This window comes from Hesperophylax consimilis, chromosome 29 (assembly GCF_061612785.1).
Source record: "Hesperophylax consimilis isolate HC1 chromosome 29, BYU_Hcon_1.0, whole genome shotgun sequence".
In the NCBI taxonomy this organism is placed as follows: Eukaryota; Metazoa; Arthropoda; class Insecta; order Trichoptera; family Limnephilidae; genus Hesperophylax; species Hesperophylax consimilis.
Window position 1 is genome coordinate 1,772,660 of NC_142864.1, and position 27,549 is coordinate 1,800,208.

Below are 27,549 nucleotides of genomic sequence, written 5' to 3' on the forward strand. Positions count from 1 at the left end.
CTGAGTTTCTCCACACAAAATGAGTTTTGGCTCGGCACGGGGCCATTTGGCTCGTTGGCTCAGTCGTGTGTGACCAGCACACGTTAAGGTTCAGAAGAAAACTACAGAAAGGGAATTGTTGATTGTTTATGGCAAAAATACTGAAGACCATATTCAAACAAAAAAATATAGAAAGATTTGCGATCTAATGGTGATTTCAACATCCAGAAAATTAGATTTACCTCGTGGTTGAAGGTCGTCCAAATTTTTGGAAAGCCAATATCGATGCTTAAATATGTTTGTGTAGAGAGCTGCAACGTTATTCTTGCAGGGATTGCTCAGGTCTTTGGAAGTCGGCGCATTGCTTAGTATGGCGCGCAGATACCAGCGAGGAAGGTTTGTGCTTGCGTTCTGCAGCGGTAACACCAGCCCGCCCCCGCTGTCTCCCGGGCACACGGCTGTTCCTGGAAGGTAATGGAAGTTTGTACATGATGTAGTAAGTAAGTCTTCCTCACTAGGGTTTCCTGTTCTGAGGCGGCTTGTACTTTTATAACTTTGTATTATTAATTAGTTGTCTTTACATACTCTTCATAATGTTTGCAAGTTGATTATCGCTCAGTTCTCTCAGTCATGTTTTTCCTTTTCGTTTAAATATATTAGTTTCTTTTTTTTTTTTTTTTTTGTTATTTGTTTTTGGGGTATTATGCCGTGTTGCGCTAACTCCTTCTTTAGCCAACGTTTCGGACAGCATTGCAGTGTCCATCATCAGGGCAGATGTGTTATTTGAGAGGAGTGGAGAAAAGTTGACAACATGACAGACGCAACTTCTGTACTGGCAAAGGGGATGAATTTTGCAGTGGCCCCCAAAAAGATACCTGTGGAATCCATCGTATGTGGTGTAGAGACTGCACTACATACAATGATGAAAGTACACAAAATGTCAGAGGTGCAAGCAGAGGACATCCGGCAAGAGACTTGCCATATTTTGAAAAGGGCTGAAATACCCCGCCCCAATATCACGAAAGGAGAGTTTGCGGCCCTAAAAGAGTTACGCGCCAATGAGGAAATCTTGGTTCTGCCAGCCGATAAAGGAAATGCCACTGTCGTGATTAATACGGCAGACTACACAAAGAAGATGGAAGACCTCTTGTGCGATTCAGGCACCTATAAAAAGATTAAAAACAACCCCACCAACAAGATTGACATAAAGACAAGGGAACTAGTGAAAGCTTCTAGCATCAGGAAAGAGGATTGGTCTAAGCTTTTTGTAAAAGCCTCTAGAACTCCTGCCCTGTACGGTCTCCCAAAAATACATAAAAAGGAAATCCCAATGAGACCGATTGTCAGCGCTATTGGTGCTCCTACATACAAACTTTCCCAATACCTTTCGAGATTACTGCAGATGCAAACTGGAAAAACCGAATCGTGGATTAAGGATTCAACAGATCTGATTAGTAAGCTGAAGAAAGTTAAGACTGAGGAAGGAGATATTCTGGTCAGCTTTGACGTCGTGTCACTTTTCACAAATGTGCCTCTAGAAGACTCCATGACAATGCTCAGGGAGATAGATATATGAGGAAGACATTTGTAAACTTTTTGAACACTGCCTCAAAACGGGATACTTTGCGTTTCAGGGTGAACTATTTGAGCAATTGGAGGGAGTTGCGATGGGCAGTCCGTTGTCGCCAGTACTAGCCAATTTTTTTATGGAGAAGTTTGAAGAAGTGGCACTCGACACAGCTTCGGCTGTCCCTAAAGTATGGTGGCGCTACGTCGACGATGTCTTCGCCATTTGGCCTCATGGAACGGAGAAACTAAACGAATTCCTGGACCATCTTATTTCTCTCCACAGCAAAATTAAATTTACAATGGAACTGGAAAACGAAGATAAAATCCTGCCCTTTCTAGATGTGGAGGTGATGCGGAAACACGATGGTAGCCTAGGGCATACTGTATATAGGAAACCAACCCATACGAATCGGTACTTACACGCTGATTCGCACCACCACCCAGCGCAGAAGAGAGGACTTATCCATACATTGGTGACCCGAGCGACCAGAATATGTGAAGAACATAAAATCGGAGCGGAACTTACGAAGCTGACCGATGCACTGGAGCGTAATGGCTACCCAGCAAGTCAGACAAGGCAAATCATAAGAGCCAAATCTGCACCAAACGAAGACAGAATTGAACAAGAGTCGAAAGGCTGTGCCTTCCTGCCTTATGTGCACAATGTGACAGACAAAATTGCCAGGCTATTGAGAAAGGAAAATATCAAGACTGTCTTCGGAACAACAACAAAGATACAGGACTTACTGAGGTCTGCAAAGACTAAGTTTCCTCTGGAAACAGATGGAGTGTATAAACTCAGCTGTTCCGGATGTGACAAGGTCTATGTAGGCCAGACAGAGCGGACTATCTCCAAAAGGATTTCAGAACACTTCAGAGCTTGTAAACTCGGCCACCCTGACAAATCGGCAATTGCCGAGCATTTGATTGACACCGGGCATTACTTTGGATTTGTTCCTGAAATCCTGGGGAGACCGAAAACTTATAGAGCACGGCTGATTACGGAGGCCATTGAAATTCATAAAAATCCCGTAAACATTAATAGAGATGATGGAGCTAAGCTTAATAGTTCTTGGTATCCGGTAATTGACGGATACACCAGAGCTAAACGAAGAAAACCACTTTAAATAAAAATGATACGTTAATGTTAGCTCAGAGGGTTGGAGCTGGCAACACGGTATCACAACCTCATACATAAGCTCACATTTTAACACAACCTCAAATAACACATCTGCCCTGATGATGGACACTGCAATGCTGTCCGAAACGTTGGCTAAAGAAGGAGTTAGCGCAACACGGCATAATACCCCAAAAACAAATAACAAAAAAACTTTTGGCCGTGAAAATCTTAAATCATATATTAGTTTCTGTTAATTTTCTGTTTGATTTGATACTGTAAAGTTTTTTTTGTTGACATTAATACCAAACAGAGGCCCTGAGAAAAATAATTTCCTTCAGGGCCTATGTCATCTATGAGGAAGCTGTGTGAAGGGTCTTTTTTAAGGAAAGGAACTTCTGGGAAGGTAAAGGGTACGAAGGTGAGGGTGTCTGAATATATCCCTCCCACTGCGAAGAAAGGCAATGGGTCGAGACACCAGTTCGAGAGGTCAAAGGGTCTCCCCAAACCAGCCTCTCCCGATCTAACACGCTACACAGCTGATGGACAGACGCATCTTGAACACATCTCACCCAATGAACCCGGGCACCTCTGCCAAATCACCAAACGTAGCGAACCACTTGGAGTGTTTTTTTTTATGTTTAAAAAAAATACATTTTGAATAAAGTTTTAGCGTATTGCAAGCTTAAAGTTTTTAAATAATTTGTCTGTCAGAGTTCTAATCTGAAATTTCATTTATAATTAACCATTTCATGGTTAAGGCGAAGCTTAATGCCAAATCACTATTTTGATTAATCTTTATAACGAATTGGTATACATTATGAATACCAAAAATGTGCTTTAGATAAATTGAAGGTTTTCCTATCGCTTCGCTTGAGTAGAATACAAATAAAAAAATAAATTACTCAATAAAAAATATAAATGCAAACTACTTAAAAAAATATGTTTTCAATAGAAATGTATGAAGGCGTAAAGGAAACAACTTTAAAAAAATACATTATTATAGCTAAGATTATCTGTGACAGTTTCACTTGATTAACTGTTTTGCTTTCTTATAACATAATTTAGAAAATAAATAAAAACCAGTTTTGTGCTTGAAATCGAACGTTTCTAGACTCCGTTTGTCAAGTGATTTTAATGCATATTACCTACAGTATAAGGTAAACCAAGAATATACACATTTTTGGCTTGTAGCTTCCTCTTAAGAACTCCTTTATGGACTGTGTTGTGCCTTTCTGTGTAAGTGATCAAGTATACTCTATTTGTGATCGACACAGAGCATAGCAGTATACTTTTAATGTCGTTTATATTGAGGATATTTCTAAAGAAGTGAGTTTTTTTGTAATAACATCAATATGTGTGTTCTATCGGAGATTTTCATCAATTTCAATTCCAAGATATTTAATGTTTTTAGAGTGTATTATCGTGGAACAGAGGCTTGATAAACCTTGATTGTATTTATTTTATTTAAATGCCCAAAGGCAGCTCTGTTTTTCAAAAAAATGACAGTAAAAATAATAATGAAAATGCACGAGAGTTAACGTAATAAAAATAAGTAACATAAAATATAAACAAGTATCATTAAAACGGAAAAAATGTATTACATAATTGTTGTTAACAATAATTTATAAATTAATACGTCCATGTTGATTGAATATTTGTTACCAAGCAAACATAAACGTTGTATTGGTGAATGAAAGCTATAGTTCGAATGAGATGTATTTATATATTATAAAATGCTAATGTTTGTCTATTGCTCGTGTAGGTACATGTGGATTTATTAAATGCAAGAGTTCACAGCAAAAATGTTAGGTCGTTTGTTTTGTCTAATTTCTAAAATTGGAATATTTAAAATTTTCTTTAACAACGGGTCACTTATGTGCTCTAAAGGGATGTTAAGTTTAAAATTTACTAAGAGTAGAAATTTTCTTTGAATTGTTGATAGATTTCTTGGCATTTATGTAATTTGAGTGTATGGTCATCCGAAACGTTAAATATTTTTGTTTTATTCACATTTGAATGTGAGGGAAGTATTCAGGAAGGGATTATCGGAGGCGATATAACACCAACCAGGCCCTGCTGTCTCCCGGGCACATTGCTGATCCTGGAAGGTAATGGATAGTGTTGGTCTGGCAGGGATTATTGATGGCTGTGGTATTCGAGAACTTACCGTTAGTGAGCCCCGCGCAAATCTTCTCCGACGTGATGAATGACGTGAAGGAGGATGGGAACCCCTGGATGCACTCCACCGGTCCTACTACAGGGACCATCAGGAAGTTGAGATTCTCTGACGGTACGAGCAATTCCGTGAGCCCCCAGCCCGCCACCTGCAGGAACATTAAACAATTTAAGGATAAACATAAAATAATTTATAATCTGCTCGGTCATAGATAGTATTAATTTAATTATTTTATTAATATACGCTTTTTGCAAGTTATGTTTTACAATATTAAGACGAAATTTTTGTTTGCGCCCGTACGTATGCTATATGAATATGAATAAATAGTTTTGTGCGTATAAAAACTCAAACCATTTTAGAGAGGCATGCAAATACAATATTGCATTGAATCACTATGCAATATTGTATTTGTATGCCTCTCTTGAAAGAATAGAGTATTAATAGGGAGAAAATTATTTATTTTAAACTGTAAAAAAAGTGTATACCTACATGTATTTTTTTTATTTTTTTTTTATAGTGAATACCTCACAAGAGTCCCAACTGCTCCCGTCTGGAGCCAGTGAGACTATGGCATCCCCAATTGGAGGATGTTGTGAGGCTGAAGGTAAGAGGGGAAGGGAAAGAGGAAGGTGGGGAAGTACCTGGCTATTCAGATCTAGTCACTAAACACGGCTAAAGCCATTTGGAGCAACGTTTCAATTCTGAATGGTGGTCTTACACCAGGGCGATACTGGTAGTATCTTCCACTCTGGAACGTGCCGCAAATATACTATATATTATTTTAAATAATTAATTGTGAAATAACACAAATTAATCAAATAAAATTTATTTGCGCACGCCGGGTTCGAACCCGCGACCTTCGGAATGGCAGTCCAATGCGTTACCACTGGACTATGCCGGCCGTCATTGAATAATGAAATAAAATATCACATTGCGTTTTAAAAATATCTATTTAATATTTATTCTCCATTATAGTTTGTTGTGCAGGAAAAATCCCCGTTTATTTATTTATGCTCTTATCAAACATTATCTCTTCACAAGAGAGAACTTTAAACTTTTTGGTAGCATAATTCAATGAACCACAATCGCTTATCAGAAAAATAACCACGGCCAAGGGGAGTTTTTTGTGCAAAGCTCGATACAAGTCTGTATTAATGATTATTTGAAATTGGCGTTTGTCCGTATCGGGTGAAAACGAAAAAAATATTTTAATACCTAACGTGGAGAAAAATATACTCTGTCCATAAGAAGAGGAGGTTTTCTGTAAAGTTGGTTTGTGCAGTAAAAAAGATAAGACAAACTTGTATTACAATTTTACCACCCTTTAAACAGCAGAAGGCGGGGACGCTCGAGGAAGTCATGGCACGATCGAGTGAATCAGATACTTGATTCGGGCCATACCAAGAGTCAGAATAATGGAAGAGTATGTGTGAGACGATGTATGAATTTGAATGAGACAAGCAGTGTGTGTCAAGACCGAGTTGTCTGTCCTATCTGCCTACTACTCTGAAACTAAAAAATTCACCCCTCAGAATGATACTCATACTGCCCAAAAGGGAGTCTGGAATGAATCCCATAGGTGCGTTAAGAACGTAAGCTCATATGGGACCTTTTTTAATATTTATTAGGTTCATACAAAACATACTGGTGGCGCCAGAACGGTAGATATGCAAGCCATGGGAATACTGCCTGAGTGCGGTGCACCTATGAGAAATTTTACTTTACTTATTACTTTTTTGTATAAAATCGAACAGTTTGAAAATAGTAATATTCGGATGTATAATAATTTTTGGTAGCCAGCCCACGGCATTGTAAAAGTTTATTCATAAACGTATTAACGAAACGCCAAATTGTAATTTGTTGCTAGGTCGCTAACCTCTGTTGCAGTGATTCGATGACATTTCTTTAGATCTAGGAAAAAAATATACATATACTCGTATATGTTATGGAAAAGACCAAGATGGGATTTTTATTTCCATTTTTTATATATTCTATAATTTTTTATATTTTCTTTATGCAAATGAAAGACTATTTCGGGTTTTAATATTACCAATTGCACATACACAAATTATAAGCGTTGATTTTGTCATCTCAATCAACATATATTTTAAAAGTAAGTGTACAATGTGCGTGACGCTAAAAGAAACAAGTCCCGGTACGATCAAGAGAGTTATATGGTGTGGTAGCCCTCTATCCCCCATCCATGAAGAAGGTTCCCGTTTTTACCTGAAGGGCGTGCTTTTGAAGAAACAAGGGCTGGAAATTTCGCCCTCTAGAAATTTCTAGAACAGTCCAGAACATTTGAGATTATTCGAGAGCATTCCACAACATTCCAGAACATCCCGGAACATTTTGGAATGTTCGGGAATAGTCTTAATGTTCGGGAACATCCCGGAACCGCATTGGTATTCCTAAATAGTATTAAACAAAGTCGCTATCCGCGTCTATCTGTTTATGGGCTTTTTTTTTTTTTTTTTTTTTTTTTTTTTTTTTTTTTTTTTTTTTTTTTTTTTTTTTTTTTTTTTTTTTTTTTTTTTTTTCTATTGTTTAACTTATAACATTGTTACATTGTACATAAAATAAGTTAAAAATAAGTAATAGTGTAAAACATATGTTGTTGAATTTCTACTCCAATGAAGAGTTTGGCGTAGGAGTTATTTGACAATTATTTCATGTTTATATCAGTAATTAACATTATTACAGTACAATAAATATAAACTTAAAAGAGGATTGTGACTGGTTGATTAGTTCCTCTAAACTATGCAACGGAGTTTGATAGGGTTTTCACTATCATTTAGAGAATTTTTTCCGAAAGATTTATATGTATAAAGTAGAGAAAGGTCAGCTAGTAATGAAATATATAAATTACCTTTCCCACACTGCCTGAACTGGTCTGCGTGGTGTAAAGATCCCTATCTACCAGGTCAAGGCAGACAGCGCGTACTGTGGCGGAGAAAGTGAACGTCGTCATTAGATGGATGATAGCAATGTCGTCTTGAAAATTTAGGACACTTCCTCCGAAATCGTCTCCTAAACGCACTGCTCGCACCTGCAACATTATTTAATTATAATCTTATTACATTTTTATAATCTTATTTCATATCATTCTTAACCCTTAAGAGGAAGTTAAAAGCCAAAAATGTGTACATTCTGGGTATACCTTATATTGAAGATAATAGGCATTATAATCGATTTATAAACGGAGTCTAGAAACGTTCGATTTCAAGCACAAAACTAGTTTTTATTTATTTTGTAAATAATTTTGTGAGAAAGAAAAAAAAAAGTTAATCAAGTGAAACTGTCACAGATAATCTTAGCTATAATACAGTATTTTTAAAAGTTGTTTCCTTTACGCGTTCTTACATTTCTATTGAAAAATTATATTTTTAGTAGTTTGCATTAATATTTTTTACTGAGTAATTTATTTTTTAATTTGTATTCTACTCAAGGGAAGCGATAGGAAAACCTTCAATTTATCTAAAGCATATTTTTTGTTATTCATAATGTACACAAATTCGTTATAAAGATTAATCAAAAAAATGATTTGGCATTAAGCTTTGCCGCAATATTAATGTATTTTTACAGCGCTCTTGAAGTGATTTTTACGAAAACGGCGCTATATAAATCAGCCAAATGTAATTATAAATTAGCGCTCGTTTTCTGGTAAATCGAGTCCGAGATTTGAATTTTTTAGGACAAATTTGCTAATATCTGCTGCACCTATAAATGTTTTGAAAGATGCGTCAAAGATATTGATGTTCCAAGAATTTTTTGAAGAAGAAAGAAAAAAGGTGTCTGCGATAAACAAACTGATTTCCGGCATATTATGTTGATTTTTAAATAGTTTTTATATATTAATGTACACTTATCTCGAGTTGTTGAAAAATACATGTTTACAAAGTAGGTCGAGTGAGATATCGTTTACAATGTTTTCATTCATGCTGAATAGAATGAGATAACTCCGATAAAGTCGATAGTATCAATATTTGGTAAGATAAGATATTTTTAATAAAATAACGTGAAAATAACAAGGATTAACTACCTAGATCAAGGCTGCCCAACCCCAGGCCCGTGAACGAATTATAAGCCGCCCGCGTGAACCATTTTCAAAATAACCGCCAATTTGAAAATTACTTGGATCGAATATTTTCGTATCATTGCATCATCCACCAGGAGGCGTTGTGTGCAAAGGACATAAAGTTGAATGATATAATGGAGCCGGTAGTACGCTACATAAACTACATACGTTCAAAAGCTCTTCACAGACGTCAATTCAGAATTTTTTTTGAAGAAGAAGAAATCAGCGAATTTGGAGAGTTACAACTGTATTGCGCTGTGCGATGGCTTTCAAGGGGCAATATGTTAAAACATTTCTTCATCTTGAGAGAGCAGGTGTTGGAATTTTTAGAAGAAAAAGGGGCGTTACCTTTGGAAAGTGATTTACTCAAGAATAAGTAAGTACTGGTTGAGTGATCTTGGATTTCTTGTTGACATCGCCAATTATCTCAATATTTTAAATCTCAAATTACAAGGCAAAGATTGTTCACTTCCGACTATGTTTAGCCGACGAAAATATTGACCTTTTTCCCATACTCAAAGATTTTAAAGAGAAGCTCAATATTGTCACCATAAAGTACGAAGCTAAAATTAGATGCTTATTACAGTCGTTTGAAAGCAGATTCCAGGACTTTGAAAGTACAAAACAATTTTTTTTTCTTTTCTTAATCCTTTCACATCAGTTTAACTGAAATAATTAGTTATCCTGCCAATATCCAGTTGGAACTCACTGAACTGCAAAATCATTCTGCACTGAAAAACCTTTTTAGAAAAAAATAAAAATTTCAAAGTCACAAACTTCTTCAGAAGAATTTGGAGATTTATGGAAATTGGTGCCAAAGGAAGACTGGCGTTTCAATGTTTAAGTAGTTTTGGATCAACGTACGAGTATGTTTGTGAAAAGTTTTTTTCTAATCTTAATTTTGTAAAAAATAAATACCGCACATCTCTAACTGAGCAACATACAGGGTGTATCGGCACGTACCCGACAAACTTTAACCAGCTATTCCTTAGCACATTTGGAGTAAAAAATGTTATGGGCACTTTGCTGTCCGCTAACATTTTTTTTAATAAAAAATTAATATTCATATTTTCACCACATGTCACCAATGTTTTATCCTTTGTCAAAGTTTGAAAACCCATCTGGCAATATTTTGTTCGAGTTTCGTTGAATAATGTACGTACGTACCTACGTTGGCGCGCTTTTACAATCACAACGAAATGGCACGGCACCATTCGTCTCATTTTTAACTATTATTATTTAGTGTGTACGAAAGAGCGAGGACATTTTTCACACACTTGCTAATAACAGCTGTTGAACGCGAGAAACAATGCAAATGACAGTGACGGAGTGTTGATTTTTTATTTATTTTTTGTTTTTAATGGAAAAAAAATGTTACCGGACAGCAAAGCGCCCATAACATTTTTTACTCCAAATGTGCTGAGGAATAGCTGGTTAAAGTTTGTCGGGTACTTGCCGATACACCCTGTATATCTGATTTGTTGCTACTGTCAACATCTGAACTGACTCCTAACATAGGAGAATTATTCAAACAAAAACAATGTCAGAAATCACATTGATTCTACCAATTACTTGAATTTAGATTTTTGTTACATACAATGTTGTTTCGTTATTTGGCAGTAGTCAGTGGTCCGCCAGTGACTTTAAAATCGTCAATTTTGCCCAACTGTAAAAAAGGTTGGGCAGCCTTGCCCTAGATCTAGATGGATGTCCCATCACTTTATTTTGGGCTGACTTGTGGATCTTTATTTCTACTGCCAAGATGAATGTACGAACAATGTTTTGTGAACACACAAATTTTGTCATTTATCGAACCATATTTTACCTGTACTATAAATTATTTTCACAAAAGTGACAGAGAAAAGAGAAGGGACGGAAAATGAAAGAGAAAGAATGAAGGCGAAGCTTAACTAATGCTAAATCACTATTTTCGTTAAATCTTTACAACTAATTGGTTTACATTATTAATACCAAAAAATATGCCTTAGATAAATTGAAGGTTTTCCTATCGTTTCCCTTGAGTAGAATAAAAATAATATTTTTAATTACTCAATAAAAAATATAAATGTAAACTGTTAAACAAATTATTTTTTTCAATTGAAATGTATGAACGCATAAAATAAAGATTATGTGTTACAGTTTTCCTTGATGAACTGTTTTGCTTTTTTATAAAATTGTTTAAAAAAAAAATACCACTTTTGTGCTTGAAATCGAGCTTTTCTAGACTACGTTTGCCAAGCGATTTTAATGCCTATTACCTATATTCGTGACTATAATAGACATACCAAGAATATACACATTTTTTTATTGTAGCTTACTCTAAAGATTGGTGGAAAACAAATATTTTTTTACCGATTTTCAATAAAGGCAAATAAAAAACAGTCCTTAAATAAATAAAACCAACCTCTGATTGTTGTCTACCTATCTCTGTAGAATTCCAGGAAGAGAGGCGGGTTCCTCCAACTACTCTATAATCATCCACATTAACCTGGTGATTATGAGTTTGGTCGGAGAAGCAATGCGCAGCTAAAAACCAAAAAATAAACAAGCTTTTAACGAATATTTAAAAAATGTATTAAAACAGTTCTTCTATGACGGCCCCACGTTGGGTGTCAATTTGTAACAGGATTTATCTACATATTCATACAATTCTTATTAGTGCCAAGAGTGTTTAGAGAGTGGTTTGAATTGTAGAAGACTTCGACCAAACAATGGTAAAAGACATCAACCAAACAATGGTAGAAGACAATGACCAAACAATGGCAGAAGACATCGACCAAACAATGGTAGAAGACATCAACCAAACAATGGTAGAAGACATCGACCAAACAATTGTAGAAGACATCGACCAAACAATTGTAGAAGACATAAACCAAACAATGGTAGGAGACATCGACCAAACAACGGTAGAAGACATCAACCAAACAATGATAGAAGACATCGATCAAACAATGGTAGAAGACATCAACCAAACAATGATAGAAAACATCGACCAAACAATGGTAGAAGACATCAATCAAACAATGATAGAAGACATCGACCAAACAATGGTAGAAGACATCAACCAAACAATGGTAGAAGACATCGACCAAACAATTGTAGAAGACATCGACCAAACAATTGTAGAAGACATAAACCAAACAATGGTAGGAGACATCGACCAAACAACGGTAGAAGACATCAACCAAACAATGATAGAAGACATCGATCAAACAATGGTAGAAGACATCGACCAAATAATGGTAGAAGAAGTCGTGTTATCTCTGCACTGGAATGAGATACGAAGTCGAATACAAATCGATATAATGTAGTTTTTTTAACAGTAACATTGTGAAAGAATTCAAAGACATCCGAGAAATACTGTTAACAATGAAAAATTTAATATTAACAATGTGATGTACCGTATTGAACGGTAGAAAATATGATTAAATGTGGTTTACAGTAGTGAATGGTGGAAGTCTGGCATGCCCGAGGAAGACGTGGCACGATCAAGTGAAACTAAAACTAAACATAAAAATTATAAGTTTTCAATTCTTTAGAATAATATTATTTCCACCTTAAAAATAAGACCAGTTTTTAGGTACACTAGAATTCACAATCTCAAAACTTTATCCCAAACCATTAATAACCCCGAGCAATTCCAGGTACACGTCAGTTAGTTTGTTATAAAATTAATTTATTGAATTCGTATCCAAGACTTTTTATCAAGTAAGGCAAGCAACAGTTAACACCTTGGGTGTTTTTGTGCCTATACTGACACAGAATCGTCGAATTCGATACGAAATTTGACACGTGTCACTGCTAACGCCTCGGCGTCTAAAAGATAACTACCCTGCAGATTATTGAAGGATTAAGCGGCTGATTTAGCCCGCTTAAATTTGAGCAAGGATACGGACTCTTTCTCTTACGGTAGTTTCTCCAGGGGGGGGCGCTAAGGTTATAGGGTTAGATAGGTACCTGAAAGGAAAACTGGAGACTATTATAATTGTTATTGTAATTAAAGGAGAGTGCGTAAAAGGGAGTCTGCCTAAGAACTCACCACTAAGCACCACCTGCTTCCGTACAATGCTTCCTCCACATATGTACTCGAACTCGTCTCCTTTCTTTCGGAAAATAGCCACGTGCCACGGGAACTGATTTGCTTCCACACCTTGTCCTTCCCACACGCGGTCAGCTAGAGACATTTCTTCCAATCCGCACTCTGGAATTATAAAGTCATCATCATAAATCCATTGCAGGTCCATCCTCTCCTCGCATAGTCTCTGCTATTGCTTTATCCAACTTAGTCTGGGGCCGCCAACTGCACGTTTTACATACTTCCGGGAGTATGGCATCGGTGAACAGGGCCGTATACTGCCCGAGTTAAAATCTTTATTCATAATAATATTTATGCAAGATTTTTTTAGACTGTCACCAATATTGTTCCAATCCTCAAAAACACGGTCATTTCGCATTACGCGTTTAGTTGCTAACATCGCGTTTCTTCAGATGACATTTGCGATGTCATTGACCCGGTCTGTTTTGAATTGCTTCGAAAGTTATGTAGGTATTTTCTTTGGTAAATCGATTTAAAATCTCTGATAGTGCTGTAAATTGCGCGACCGATCGATATTTGCAAATCAACCGGATTTTTAACAAAATCCGCGATCTTTGTAAGAATTTCGTCCCTTTATTATCAATTTAGTGTTACCAAAGAAAAATCACGGAATGTAACTTGACTTGATTAGCCAAGCTGAAAACTGTGATATTTTGATCCTTACAAATCAAAAAAGATTACACGACTTTGATTACATCAGTTCCAATTATTATCTTAATGACTGTACAGCTAAAGATTGTTGTAAACGGAAGTGGTGCCCTCTGTTATTTTTAAAAAGAAGCGCTGAATTATTCAAACCGCGGCAGCGGTTTTTTGTTTGCTAGTTCATTATAAATATTATATTTTTACAAACTTTGTTATACCACTATAACGTTCCTTACTTTTTCATGTTGACAGTTTATCTCGCAAGCTCTTCGAATAACAAAAATAGACAGAAACCAGTTTTTTTTAAATAATACAAAAAAAATCTCAATCACAAGCCAAAGACAAGGCATTTGCCAAAGCAAAACGAGTTTCAAATGATGCATTTTAAATTTATTAGTATAAGTAGGTAGTATTTTTCCTCCTTAGTATACAGCGTTATTTATACAATGACCCACTGAATAAATTAGCATGCTTAATGACAAAATATTTTGTTTTTCATCTGAATTTTTTATCTGAAAAATGACTGAAAATATAAACGGGCAGTAGTATAATTGCCGGAATAATTTTATGTTTCGCGTTTTTCAAAAATTTTGATTTAAAAAATAACACATTTTGGTTAAGTTTTTTGGCCTCAAACCTCAATCCAAAAAAAAATTTTATGTGAAAAGATACCCAACCTAATCTTTCCAAGACAGACACAATGTTTGCATCAAACAATAAAGATATTGGTGGATGAAAGAGTTAGTAATACTTTCAAAATAGTTTTTTTTTACTTAAACCCAAACATAGAACCTATTTTATGTACTTGGGTTCATAGTTTGGGTTAAATAAAATAAGAAAAAACTTACATTAAAACTTTCACGATAACGATTTTTAATTTTCCGTCAAAACAAATACTGTTTTAGAAACAAGATAAAATTATCTTACCGGTGTAGGTATGCATTTAAAATAAGCATTACAATTTTTAAATAATAAAATTTTAGTATCTAAGTGAAAAATGTTGTCCAAACCACATTTGTACTTCATAGAAACATACTCCAATCATAGAAAAATGTTGTCAAAACCACATTTGTACTTCATAGAAACATACTCCAATCATAGAAAAATGTTGTCAAAACCACATTTGTACTTCATAGAAACATACTCCAATCATAGAAAAATGTTGTCAAAACCACATTTGTACTTCATAAAAACATACTCCAATCATAGAAAAATTGTGTGAGCTCGATATTTCGAAAGCAAGTTTGTTTGTTTGGGGAATTTGTAAGAAAACTGTACCTTCACTTTTATCTCGTTTATGTAATAAAAAATAAATTTTAAAGTTAAACCGATTGTTACGATAGCGGCGCGAAATATGAATTATTCATTTTGGCTATTTTTTAGATTTTATTAATGGATTCCTGTATAAATATTTGAGACAAACTGGAAAGAATTATTATTTCCATTTTTTAACTTCAGAAAAATTAAGTTTATCCGCATGATAGTAAAAAAGAAAAAAATACTTTTATTAAATATGGACGCCCGGTCATATATGACCTTAATAGGAAGCTACAAGCAAAAAATGTGTATATTCTTGGTATACCTTATATCTTAGGTAATAGGCATTAAAATCGCTTGACAAACGGAGTCTAGAAACGTTCGATTTCAAGCAAAAAACTGTTTTTTATTTATTTAGTAAATAATGTTACAAGAAAGCAAAAAAGTTAATTAAGTGAAACTGTTACAGATAATCTTAGCTATAATACTCTTTTTTTTAAAGTTGTTTTCTTTATGCTTTCGTACATTTCCATTGAAAAAAATATTTATTAGTAGTTTGCATTTATATTTTTTATTGAGTAATTTAATTTTGTATTTGTATTCTTCTCAAGCGAAGCGATAGGAATACCTTTCATTTATCTAAATCATATTTTTTGGTTTTCATAATGTACACCAATTTGTTATAAAGATTAATCAAAATAGTGATGTTAGAGATCTACAAATGAAACTTTAACCAAATAGAAATAATTATTTTATGCACATTTACATAGCAATGATAATGAATGTAATAAAGATATTATATTGACATACCGTCTTCAAATTGGTCTCCGACACAAAACGCAGCACAAAATACAAAAAACACTTTATAATAAATCATTTTAGCAAGATATGATTTGATAAACATCGCGCGATGGCCGCTGTACTTCGCTAAATAACTAACTAATTCAAAGATCTAGAAGAAGTTTAGAGAGAAGTTAGTGAAGTTGTACAAGTGCACAGTCGACGCGGCAGTTCTCGGCGAATAAGCCGGAGATGCAGTTTGCTGTGAGTAGTTAGTTGTGCGGTTTCAAGTTAGATGGCGGGCGAGGCTATTCTGGTTAGACTGGTTAGATAAAGAATTAGAGATGGGCATGCTGGAGGCCACCGTTTAAAAGAACCCGGGTTCTAGGAGTAGTTTCCGGAATCTCGAGGTCTTAGGTTCAAGCGTTCAAAAGTACCGACGGGTATTTTTTTATCATATTTCAATCGTTTCTTTGTCATTTATACCTGCACGTTTTTTGCCGGTCACCAAAAGTACTTTTGAGTAAGAATCGGTTTTGGAATAAACCTCTTGAACTTCGGTACAGGTTCACCACTGTGCAGGTACAAGGACAGGTAAACGGTTCATAGGTGGGTAGGTACATACATATTCTAATATATATTTTTTTAAGTTACATGATATATTCATTTAATTTATGATGTATTTATTAAGAAATATAATAATTGGATAAAGATACGTAGATTCTGCTGGGTTCGTTTGATGAAGATTATAAAGATGTAAATTCTCAACGAAAACTGAAATTTACATAAGTATATTTAATTTCGTCGTAGTCAGTCAGATGGGCTATGTTAAAACACAAATGGATTTCGTCAAACTTGGGCAAAACGACATTAGCTCGCGCCTAAATTTTAAAAGGGAGTAGGAGTGGGTTCTTCTTCTCGCAAAGAACTCGGGTTCAAGAACTCGAGTTCAAGGACCCATTCCAGCTGAACCGACACATCGCTATTTCGAGTAGGTCTTGAGAGCCGGCACCGCGTGTTCGCCGGCTGACTTCGCGTGGGTCGGCAACCTCTGGTGATTGGTGGCCCGCGCGCCCGTCCTTAGCAGGGCTGGCACACAGCTGCAGTCAGCAGCAGGGTTACCCTCCCAGAAGCGAAGTCGCGATAAGTAGCTGATGACTGCTTCTCCGAAATTTAAACACTTATTAAACAAATTAGTAACATTAAAAATACAAATGTAGGTTTTTTGTGCGTGGGTAAGTAACATTATTCAAGTTCAATACAATTTTAATAAAAAAAAATGGAACTACCTATCGTATCAGACATGTGATAAAGTAGGTACCAAAATAATTGTATCAATAAATAATTTTTGTTCCAAATGCGTATTTCTTTTTATTTATTGCTTCACAGATACTTATATGAATTAACCCTTAGTTTACTTGATCAAGCCTCAATCAACTTTATCAAGTAAACTTGACCTGTGTGTAGTGTAATCGAATGACAAGTGTTCGATTTTCGATTCTGCCAACTTGATCAATCTTCAAGCGTCATGCAATATTTTTTTATTTATTTTTTATTATATACAATACTATACATATTTTTAAAAATTATTTGGTGATGTGGGCCTCACTGAGTGATTTGCCCGTGCTGTGACCTCAATTTTACAATTTAATAAAAATACAATATGAAATAATAACAGGGTATACAATAATAATAAAGGCGGTAGTGCTTTTTTTAAATCGGTACTTTGGTAACTTCTGTGAAGTACGGTTTTTTATCGAATGAAAGGTCTTTGTCCAAAGCTTGTGTTTACCGTCGGAGTTTTTGTGTTTTTTTTTATACACTTTTCTAATTGATCTATTTATGATATTTTGTGTTTGTTGATATTTGTTTTTTTTTGTAAAAATGTAGTTTAGTAGTGTTTTTATGTATACTTAATGTATATCTAGTACGTCAAATGTGTTGAATATTTGATCTGTGTCATTCAACGTTTTTTAAGTTTTACCTATTATGGTTTTCTGTGCGATTTCCATCTGACCGATAGCTGCGTTTGTTGCTTCTCCGCAAACAATGAATTCATGTTCTATTATGGATTGACAAAGTAAAGTGCGAATTTGTTTTAGTTATATGTATATGATTTTTATATTTAGGGAGATGTGTATTTTTTAAGGAATTTATTTGTGATTTGTTTAATGTTATGATTTGTCCATCTGAGGCTATGGTCAATTGTGACATTTTATTTGGTTTATACTTGAACGTGTGTGTGCGCGTTTGACAGTTCAGTCACAGTTACTTGGTCAAACATACTGCGACTACAACAGAGTACTTACCGCGACCACTCAAAGAGGTGAACTCACGTGAACTGACGTCACTTCAAATACAATGTAATGTGTATACCCACTATGAATGAACTACATATTGGACCTAATCTCAAGTTTCGTGCTAATTAGACGGGAATTGAGCCCGCAACCTTCCGATTACCGGTCAGGTGCTCTACCAATCGTAGCGCAGAAGGCTGCGGGTTCAATTCCCGTCAGCGGCATGTATTTTTTTTCTAGGAATATTTTTAATTTATGAAGGTGTTCCAGGATAACAATTATTGCTTAAAAATAATTGGCTAAATATGCAAAAGTAAATAACAAACAAGAATGGGTTAAAGGTAGAACAGAATTCTGTCAATAAACATATTATTACTGTCACCACTGATCTGGTAGGTATTATTATTGTCACCTGTACTGTTGAGACACTGATCTGGTAGGTATTATTATTGTCACCTGTACTGATGAGATACTGATCTGGTAGGTATTATTATTGTCACATGTACTACCGGTGAGACACTGATCTGGTAGGTATTATTATTGTCACCTGTACTGTTGAGATACTGATCTGGTAGGTATTATTATTGTCACCTGTACTGTTGAGATACTGATCTGGTAGGTATTATTATTGTCACCTGTACCGGTGAGACACTGATCTGGTAGGTATTATTATTGTCACCTGTACTGGTGAGACACTGATCTGGTAGGTAATATCGAGGAAATTTCATATAATTACCGTTTCGCCTCTACAAATGGCTCTATAAATACAAATGATACTTAAAAAACAACATATATTTTTTAGGAATTTAAAAACTTATAGTGTTTGTTGAGAAGTGAGTTAGTTAAGAGCTTCACTCAAAGAAGGCAGTGCAAAGAGCTTGCTTGGAAGTCCGTAAGATGGCAGCTAGTGGCCAGTAGTCGCCATGGCCAGTGAGAATGCTCCCAGACAAACTTACTGTTCCCAGATCTGGTATAGCCAGCATCTAGTTAGGTCGACTATCGAGTCAGCATTGTAATACGCGAAGTATTAATAAATCCCTGATTTATCACAAAGAACCAGTTATTTATAATCTCCTTCCACGACGAATTGGAGAATTGTTTGTGGGAACACAACAGTGTTTGAGAAAAAAACATTGTAAATCGTTAGAAATTCGGAATACCGAGTCAACAATATATTTCTGATTCAGATACATTCTGCACAAATAATAAAAACACGGCATATATTTATAAAACATAATTTATTGACAAAATACTGAAAAAACTAACGTGAGACATAAAAGTATATTTTAAGTATTCATAATTATATCTCCATCTACAACTACAAAATTTTTGAGATAAATATAAAAATATGGTTATAGATTGTTGATCATAAGGTTCATAAGTTCACAAGGTTCTTAAAGTACAAATGTAGTCAATGCTACATGTGGTATCCACTCTATCTTTCCTCTTTCCTTAACAGGGACATAAAAAGACGCTGTCCATCATTCTTCTTTGATTCAACTTTTGTGCCCAAGTAAATCGTTGATCTCTTTTTTTAAATACAGTATACTCTCGATTTATCAGCAAATGTGGTAACAAATTGGTGGTTGGTTAAAATATGTATATTATACGATTAATTTGGTTAAACATTGACCCCCTTACTAATAAACGCGGTATAAATAGTTCGCGGTGTGTAAGGTCGGAATAGTGAAAAACTCAACTTATTACCGCGGCGTTTATGTGGATAGGAATATGGATAAAATCAATTTTTTTGAACCTATTATTTTTTAATGGACTGTATTTTGTAATTTAAAACACAAATAAATAAAAATAGATTATATCCGTACAAGATATTTGTTATATTTATTTATTAAAAAATGAACTATTCAGTTTGGTTGAGCATTTTGGCGTGAAAACCAAATTAAAGTTTTTGTATGAAAACGGCCGCTTATATACTTGCAGGCGTGCCAGTACTGATTTAAGGAATACATAATGAAGTATCCAGCTTCTATAAGAAGGTGAAAATTGTCATTATGATAGTAAATTTCGAAAGGAGGGGGCATTAAAAGAAGAATGAAGAACGAAAAATAAAGACTTGACATGAACTGCCACAAGCAGTCGATATCCGAAATACATGGACCTTTATAAACTACAGATCGGTGTGCAGTACGCAGTCACTGCCTGAAGCAGTCGATATCGACTGTTTGTAGAAATCAGCGTATTCCCAACGTATAAGTATGGTAAAATATTCAACCACCAATAGAATCAAAACATCAATAAGAAGACTCCAAGCAATACAATTTTAGGACCAAAAATCCAATATTATTGCTATTGATTTTGTGAAGTTCTGTCGTTTTGCGCATTCTCCACCTTTATTCAGCTTTTCAGACCGCCTTGCAATGACCATCATCTCTCCAGCCATCTGACTTGCCCTGATAATGGATACTGCAATACTGTCTGAAACATTTGCTAAAGGAGGAGGAAGAGCAACACGGCTACCCCAATAATCAATCACAACAATACGTTTGACCGTGAGAATCTGACAAATAATCTATGGGTTAAATTGTGACCAGAGAATATATTATCGAATCCATCAAAGTAGCTAGCCCAGGATAGTCCCTCGCCATTATGCTGATAGATTTTTTACAATATTCTTAGGAAAGTATTTTTATTCGTCTATTCATAAAAACACTTATTATTATGTTATTTAGAACTCGAATTCTGATACAAATATGAATATTTTAGCGACTGCTGTTCCCTCGAAGTTGCCCCAATTGTACAGCTCCATGGACAGTTCTAGATGAATGTCTTGTGGACCCAACGGAGGTTTGACGAGGGACACCAAGGCCTGTTGCGGTGAAAGGGTTAATCTGGAAAGAATAGGGTCATAAGGGTTAATTCGATTAGTCACCGAACCTCGGTAGTGTGCAGTCGTGTTTACTACCAGTGCTCTGTGTTTGAAGGCTTGCTGACGGCGGCGCGGCGTACAGATAAGATTTATTTATTGTTACCTTTTCGTATTCATTATTTTTGTTTGTGTTATTGGTTTGCGACGAAGTTGCGTGTATTATTTCTATCAATTATTATTTCTAAAATAATAATTATTGTTTAATTTTTTTTTTATTTGTTTAAATGGAGGAAGACGAAAATCGACCTTAGGACCCTGAGTCCATTTCTGATATTGCAGACGTCTACGATTCTGATGATTACCAAACTTCTGTAACCATTCCTTCCCGAAAACGACGACCTCCGCTTTGCCTTAATGTACCTCCTAAAATTAAATCTCTTTCACAAACAAACGAAGCCCCAATCTCTCATGGAAGTTATAATGATACCATTCCTACAGAAGCAAAAGCCATTGAGCTTATGTATTCTATTTCATCTTCAGCTCCATTTATTGTTAATTTCCAAAGGACTGAACAGGGGAAAATAATTCATCCCCTGGATTTTGGTAAATTTAGTTTTAGCTCAAAACTCAATAACCTCGGTATAATAAATGGATCAATAAAACCGGAAGGTCGATACAAACTATCCATAGAATTTAACTCCGCCACATTAGCTAATGATTTTGTTAAAAAAATAGGTTCTCTTTCAAATAATAAATTTTAATCGTTCATACCTACTTTCAATTTAACCAGAATGGGCAAAGTAAGAGGTATCCCAACCGATCTATCAGAAACAGAAATAGTAGACGCTCTTAATGACTCTCAATTAACTCCAAAAGTTTTAAAAGCACGTCGTTTGAATTTCAAGGATACTTCCACCGGCACCACTATATGGAAACCTTCCCAATCCGTTGTATTTCTTTTGAAGGTCAAACATTACCATCCCGTGTATTTATTTATTATAACGCTCTTCCCGTTGAAGTATACAGATTCCCGACGATCCAATGTTTCAACTGTTGCCGTTTTGGCCATTCAAAACCTATTTGTCGTTCCCCTCCTCGTTGCTTCCATTGCGGAGAGGATCATCTCTTTGAACAGTGTCAAAATACAACGAATAACCCTATTTGTATTAATTGTAAGGGCAACCATACTGCTGTTAGTGTGGCCTGTCCAGAGTTATCTAGACAGAGAAATATCAAACAGTCAATGGCTGCAGACAACATTTCCTACTTTCAGGCTTCTAAATTATTCCCTCTTACGAAAAAATCTTTTGCAGAGATAACGTCTAACGCTTCTCTCTTTCATTTTTCTTCCCCTAAATCCCCTCTATCATCTTCCCACAAAGAAACAATTTTCAAACCGATAAAATCTAATCCAAAATTTATTCCTTCTTTCGATAAAAAACTACATAATGATCTTTTACTTAACCCGAATGGGAATAATAAATCCCAGGCTCCCAATGGGACTGCCTTAAAAAACTGTTCCACTTCCGATATCTTACCTAAAGTCACGATTGAAAATTCTTCTTTTATTCAAACTTTAATTACCCTATTAATTACGATCCTTTCAAATAACCATAAAGTACCGTCCAACGCTGCCGATTATATGAAATCTTTACTCTCTAGCCTTCCCGATGTATCCGCAACTGAGCAAAATACTTCAATGGAATAGTAAAAGTCTATTTGCCAACGAAATTGATCTTGTACAGTTACTTGATGAACATAATATTTCAGTTGCTGCCATCTCCGAAACGTGGTTAAAACCCTCATATCAATTTAAGATTCCCGGATATCATTGTCTAAGTCATGATAGACTGGATGGCAAAGGTGGCACGGCTCTTATTATACATAATTCTATCCCTTTTAAACAAATCATTTTCCACACTCTCTCCAATAATTTTCAGATAGTAGCAGCTGTTGTATCTGATATTACATTACTATCAATATACTATATCCCTCCCTCTACAATATTTGTTGAAAACGAATAGTCAACATTTATATCCCAGATTCGTCCCCCGTATATGATACTTGGGGACTTCAATGCTCATCCTCTTTCTTGGGGCAGTGAGTTAACAAACCGTTCTGGCCATAATCTATTAGATTTTATGGATACCTATAATTTATGTATTCTAAATGACGGATCTCCAACTCGTTTCACTGCCCCTCATCATCGGAAAAGTGCAGTCGATTTATCTCTTTGCTCATCTTCGGTGATTCCCATATGTTCTTGGAACATTCTTAAAGATCCCCTTTCCAGTGACCATTTTCCTATAATAATTACCTTCCACCATATATCTTCCACGCATTCCTTTTCGATAAACAATAGTTTTAAATTTAAAACGAAAGACGCGAATTGGAGAAATTTTTCTTCAGAATTAGACTCCATTGTTCAAGCATCTAAGTCTTCCCTTGTATAGTTTACAATGTGAATTATTTCCTAACATGATAATAAAAGCTGCAGAAAAAACACTTAAAAAACGTAATGTTAACATTAAGATAAAACATTCCACCCCATGGTGGGATGAAGAATGCACTAGTGTCGTTAAATCCAGAAGAGAAGCAATTTCCATTTTCCGTAAATGTATGTCTTGAATGTGTTGATCCCCCCTTAATTTTGAGGAGACAATTCCTGGCTGATAAATATATTTTTAAATCTTTTTCTGTATCGCGTCACCCTTTAGAACAAAGCCTTGATTATTTGTTCAGTAACTTAAATAACGAAAAAAGATCGACAGATAAAAATCGACTTCCTCTCCTTCTAAAAAGTTTTCTTTCATTCAAATCTCTGTCTTCTTCCCTCAAAAATCTACAAAAAGATCCTATCCTTATATTATAATAAAACAAATAAAAAACTTTATTCCACTTAATTTTATTTTGACCGTAACCGGTTTCAGCTCGTCAAAGCCATCTTCAGACTGGTACACAAAATTCTTAGTCTACGGTTTATATACACAACATATGGGGGAGGGGGAGAGGGGTAGTTTAAAGGGTTTTAATCAATTTTATTTGTTACTAAGTCGTTTAATATTGTGGAATTTCTAAATATTTGGTAATTCCAGTAAGCTAATTACCTTGGGTTTGTAGCTCATTTCAATATTTATTAGGGAAAAACCTCACAGGTAATATGCATTATTAATGACCTAATTTTATTGTCAAATCATTATTTATGATGGGATTATATTTGCTTTTTGAAATGATACATGTTTACCTTTGAGAAATTATTATAAGAATTAAGAAAGTAGGGACTTAGCAACTGATACTAATAGCTTATTAATTACAAAGTTACTTATTGAAGGGGTACATGTTTACATTGAAGTAGGGATGGTCTAACCCAGTGATTCCCAAAGTGGTCTATATCGACCCCCAGGGGTCTATGACAACCTGCAAGGGGTCTACGTCAGCGAAAAAAAAATTGGGGGTCCATGAAATGAAAATGGGGGTCCACGATAGTGGATCTCAACATACACTGATAGTACCTATTTACTTACATTATACTATCTTATAATATTAAGACATATACATTATTTATAAAAGTACATAGGTACTTCATAGGAAGTAAAAAAAATATTTTCTATTTGTTATTTCAAATATTTCAAATAACACATCTGCCCTGATGATGGACACTGCAATGCTGTCCGAAACGTTGGCTAAAGAAGGAGTTAGCGCAACACGGCATAATACCCCAAAAACAAATAACAAAAATACTTTTGGCCGTGAAAATCTTAAATCATAATATTATATATGTTTATAAAATTGTGAAAGTTGTAGGATGTAGGCATTCGCTATGTGGTTGTAATACATTTTGAACTTGTAAAAACCTGCACATAATGATATACCAGTATCATCTTGTTACAAGCATATGAGCAGGAAAAATTCTTGTCAATTATTGTCTCAGAGCTTCGCGAACTTGCACTGACTTGTTCAATTCGTCACTCTATAAATACGAATGTGAGACAAATACGTTTATTCGTTTCCTGAATCTTGAAAAGGAAAGTGCTAAGAAAATATTTAAAAAAATATAAACTGGTAGTTTATCACACAAATTATAGTGAATCAGTGTTATTTTGTTTGAGAGTGCCGGAGAAAAGTAAGTACATTATTTTTTATTAAATTTTAGTTTTGTACTCGTACTTAGCAAAGATAGATAAATTATGCCGATCATAACTTCAGTTATTAGTAGTTTAATATTCAAATAATGCAAAATTATACGAGTACTCCTCAATAGTTTCTTTTTCAAAGTTTTAGCAATCGGTATTATAATTACAGTGCAATCTCCGTAATCCGAACTAATTACCGAAAAGTTCGGATTATGGAATGTTTTCGGAAAAATATAAAAAAAAGACAACTTTACATACATATTACGTATGTATTTTATTATTAACACACAATATGTTACCACTTTGAAAGATAAATTAAGAAAATATGAAATCCAAAACTGTATAGCTGCGTGTTTTTTGAAGAATTTCCAATACACACTCTCATTTCTTTGTTTTTTTTTTTCATAGAATTTAAATGTTTACATATAGGAAACATATTAAAAAAAATATTTTGGAATTAAACTACATATTTTGGCCGGTCACATAAATAAATATGTATGTGTGTCAATATTTACTTATTTATGACCTTGCTAAGTATTTATTATTCTTTTATAAATACATATATCTTACCAAATAACTTCACAAAAAAGTAAAAAAATTGTACTTTTGTCCATTGGTCGTTACACTGTGGGCCAGTTCGGATTACTGGAACGTTCGGATTACGGAGGTTCGGATTATGGATATTGCACTGTACATACTTCTCTATATTAAAATTTTAATTTTGTATTATTGCTAAAGTGCAACCAGTGAACTTTTACACATGACAGTCGAATGTACGTAGAGATAAATCGCATAAAAATTTGTTATTATTATTCGTTGTATAATATTTTATTTTAACATTTTTTGTCATGTTACTTTCAAATTTCCTTAAAGTTCCATCATACCAAAACCTTAGGTAACATTCATAACATTCCCCTTCTCACATTAATTTATAATGGCTGTACGCCTATGCCTGCCATAAAATCTAAGACCATACAATTTAAATTTGACTTTGATTTTTTAATATACAGCTGCTGGACTTTATGTCTTATTTAAATAGATTATTTTTGCCCACAGATGATTGATGCCATGTTCGAATCTAAAAAGAAATGTAGACAGTACAGTGTTGAATATTTGAAGCTTGGCTTTATTCCATCATTGTTGGACAAACAATTGCCTATGTGCCTTTTATGCAACAAAGTTTTGGGCAATGACGCTATGAAACCATCTAAGCTGCAGGATCATTTGAGAAGATGTCACCCTGATAAAACAGATAAAGATTTGAAATACTTTCAAACACTCAAAGATAAACTTCAGAAGAGACCTACGCTGGACAGAATGTTCGCTTCGACGTCACAAAGAAACGATGATGGTTTTCGGGCGTCTTACAATATCTCGCTACTTATAGCAAAATCCAGAAAACCGCATACTATCGGAGAGAAGTTAATTTTGCCAGCCGTTGAAGAGGTTTTAAAAACTTTTTTTTTAAAAACCTGCATCTGATATCATTAAAAGAATTCCCTTAAGCAACAATACTGTTGAAAGATGTATTGATGAAATGAGTTCTGATATTGAAAGGTTCTTGTGTAATTATTTGCAAACGACCCATTTCTCTATATACAACTGGACGAGTCAACTTTACCTGGTAATGAAGCATTATTATTGGCATATGTTCGTTTTATTATGAATCAAGAAATCTACGAAGAACTGTTCTTCGCAAGAACTTTGACAACCGACACTAAAGGTGAATCAATATTTCATGTTTTGAAGGATTACTTCATTGAAAAAGCAATCCCTTTATCAAATATAATGTCAGTAGCTACAGATGGAGCACCTGCCATGGTTGGACGTTATCATGGATTTATAAGCTATTCAAAACAAAATGTGCCAGGGGTGATAGCAATACATTGTGTCATCCATCGACAACATTTAGTTGCTAAAAATTTGAGTGTTAGATTACATGAATCTCTTCAATTAGTCATTGATGCAGTAAACCGAATCCGAAGCAACGCGTTGAATACGCGGTTATTTGCGCAGTTGTGTGAAGAAAATGACACTTTATATAACTAAAATCGTTTAATAAAGTCGCCTTCTACCGTAGATATGTAGATGACATTCTGATTATCTGGACAGGAACAAACAGACAATTAGATATTTTTCTAAAAGAAATCAATAAAATTAACAAATCAATCCAGTTCACAATGGAAATGGGAGGTAATAAGATTAACTTTCTCGACATAGGTATCGAAATCATTAACAATAAATTAGAATTTTCAATTTATAGAAAACGTTTACGTATACGTATACAGTTTGATAATGCCTTTAGAGGGCGAAACAGCTGTCACGCGTAATAATAATTACACAGCAGAACTTGTTTAAAAATAAACTGATTTTATAAACCCAATAATAATATTATTGTATATATATAAAAAAAATAAAATGGAGTTCTACAAATTAAACTTAATAACAATAAATAAAAACGTTTACGTTTACCAAGTGAACTGCGCCAACTGCCCAGCATATTACGTTGTTCAAACAGGGAGATCTTTCAAAACCCGAATTAAAGAACATTTTACAAATCGGGTAAATAATAAAGGCGAATTGTCAAATGTA

The 27,549-nt window shown here is 34.7% G+C and overlaps 2 protein-coding genes across 3 annotated transcripts in view; both read right to left on the reverse strand.

The window, feature by feature from the left end:
• The window catches only part of LOC149409761 (transmembrane protease serine 9-like), a 33,827-nt gene extending 17,930 nt beyond the window's left edge, over positions 1-15,897 (reverse strand). The window contains exons 1-6 of one of the 2 annotated variants that reach the window (XM_089649214.1): positions 15,731-15,897; positions 12,962-13,123; positions 11,327-11,448; positions 7,714-7,893; positions 4,836-4,992; positions 222-443 (exon numbers count right to left, since the gene is read on the reverse strand). In XM_089649214.1, coding sequence (XP_089505340.1) covers positions 222-443; positions 4,836-4,992; positions 7,714-7,893; positions 11,327-11,448; positions 12,962-13,123; positions 15,731-15,824 — 937 coding nt within the window. In that variant the 5' untranslated portion in view covers positions 15,825-15,897. The remainder of the gene's footprint in view (positions 1-221; positions 444-4,835; positions 4,993-7,713; positions 7,894-11,326; positions 11,449-12,961; positions 13,124-15,730) is intronic. The other variant, XM_089649212.1, reaches the window with a different exon arrangement.
• A 4,141-nt stretch (positions 15,898-20,038) lies between these two features.
• The window catches only part of LOC149409762 (fibulin-5-like), a 64,955-nt gene continuing 57,444 nt past the window's right edge, over positions 20,039-27,549 (reverse strand). The window contains exon 10 of the mRNA XM_089649064.1: positions 20,039-20,846. Within this exon, the coding sequence (XP_089505190.1) occupies positions 20,684-20,846 (163 nt within the window). The 3' untranslated portion in view covers positions 20,039-20,683. The remainder of the gene's footprint in view (positions 20,847-27,549) is intronic.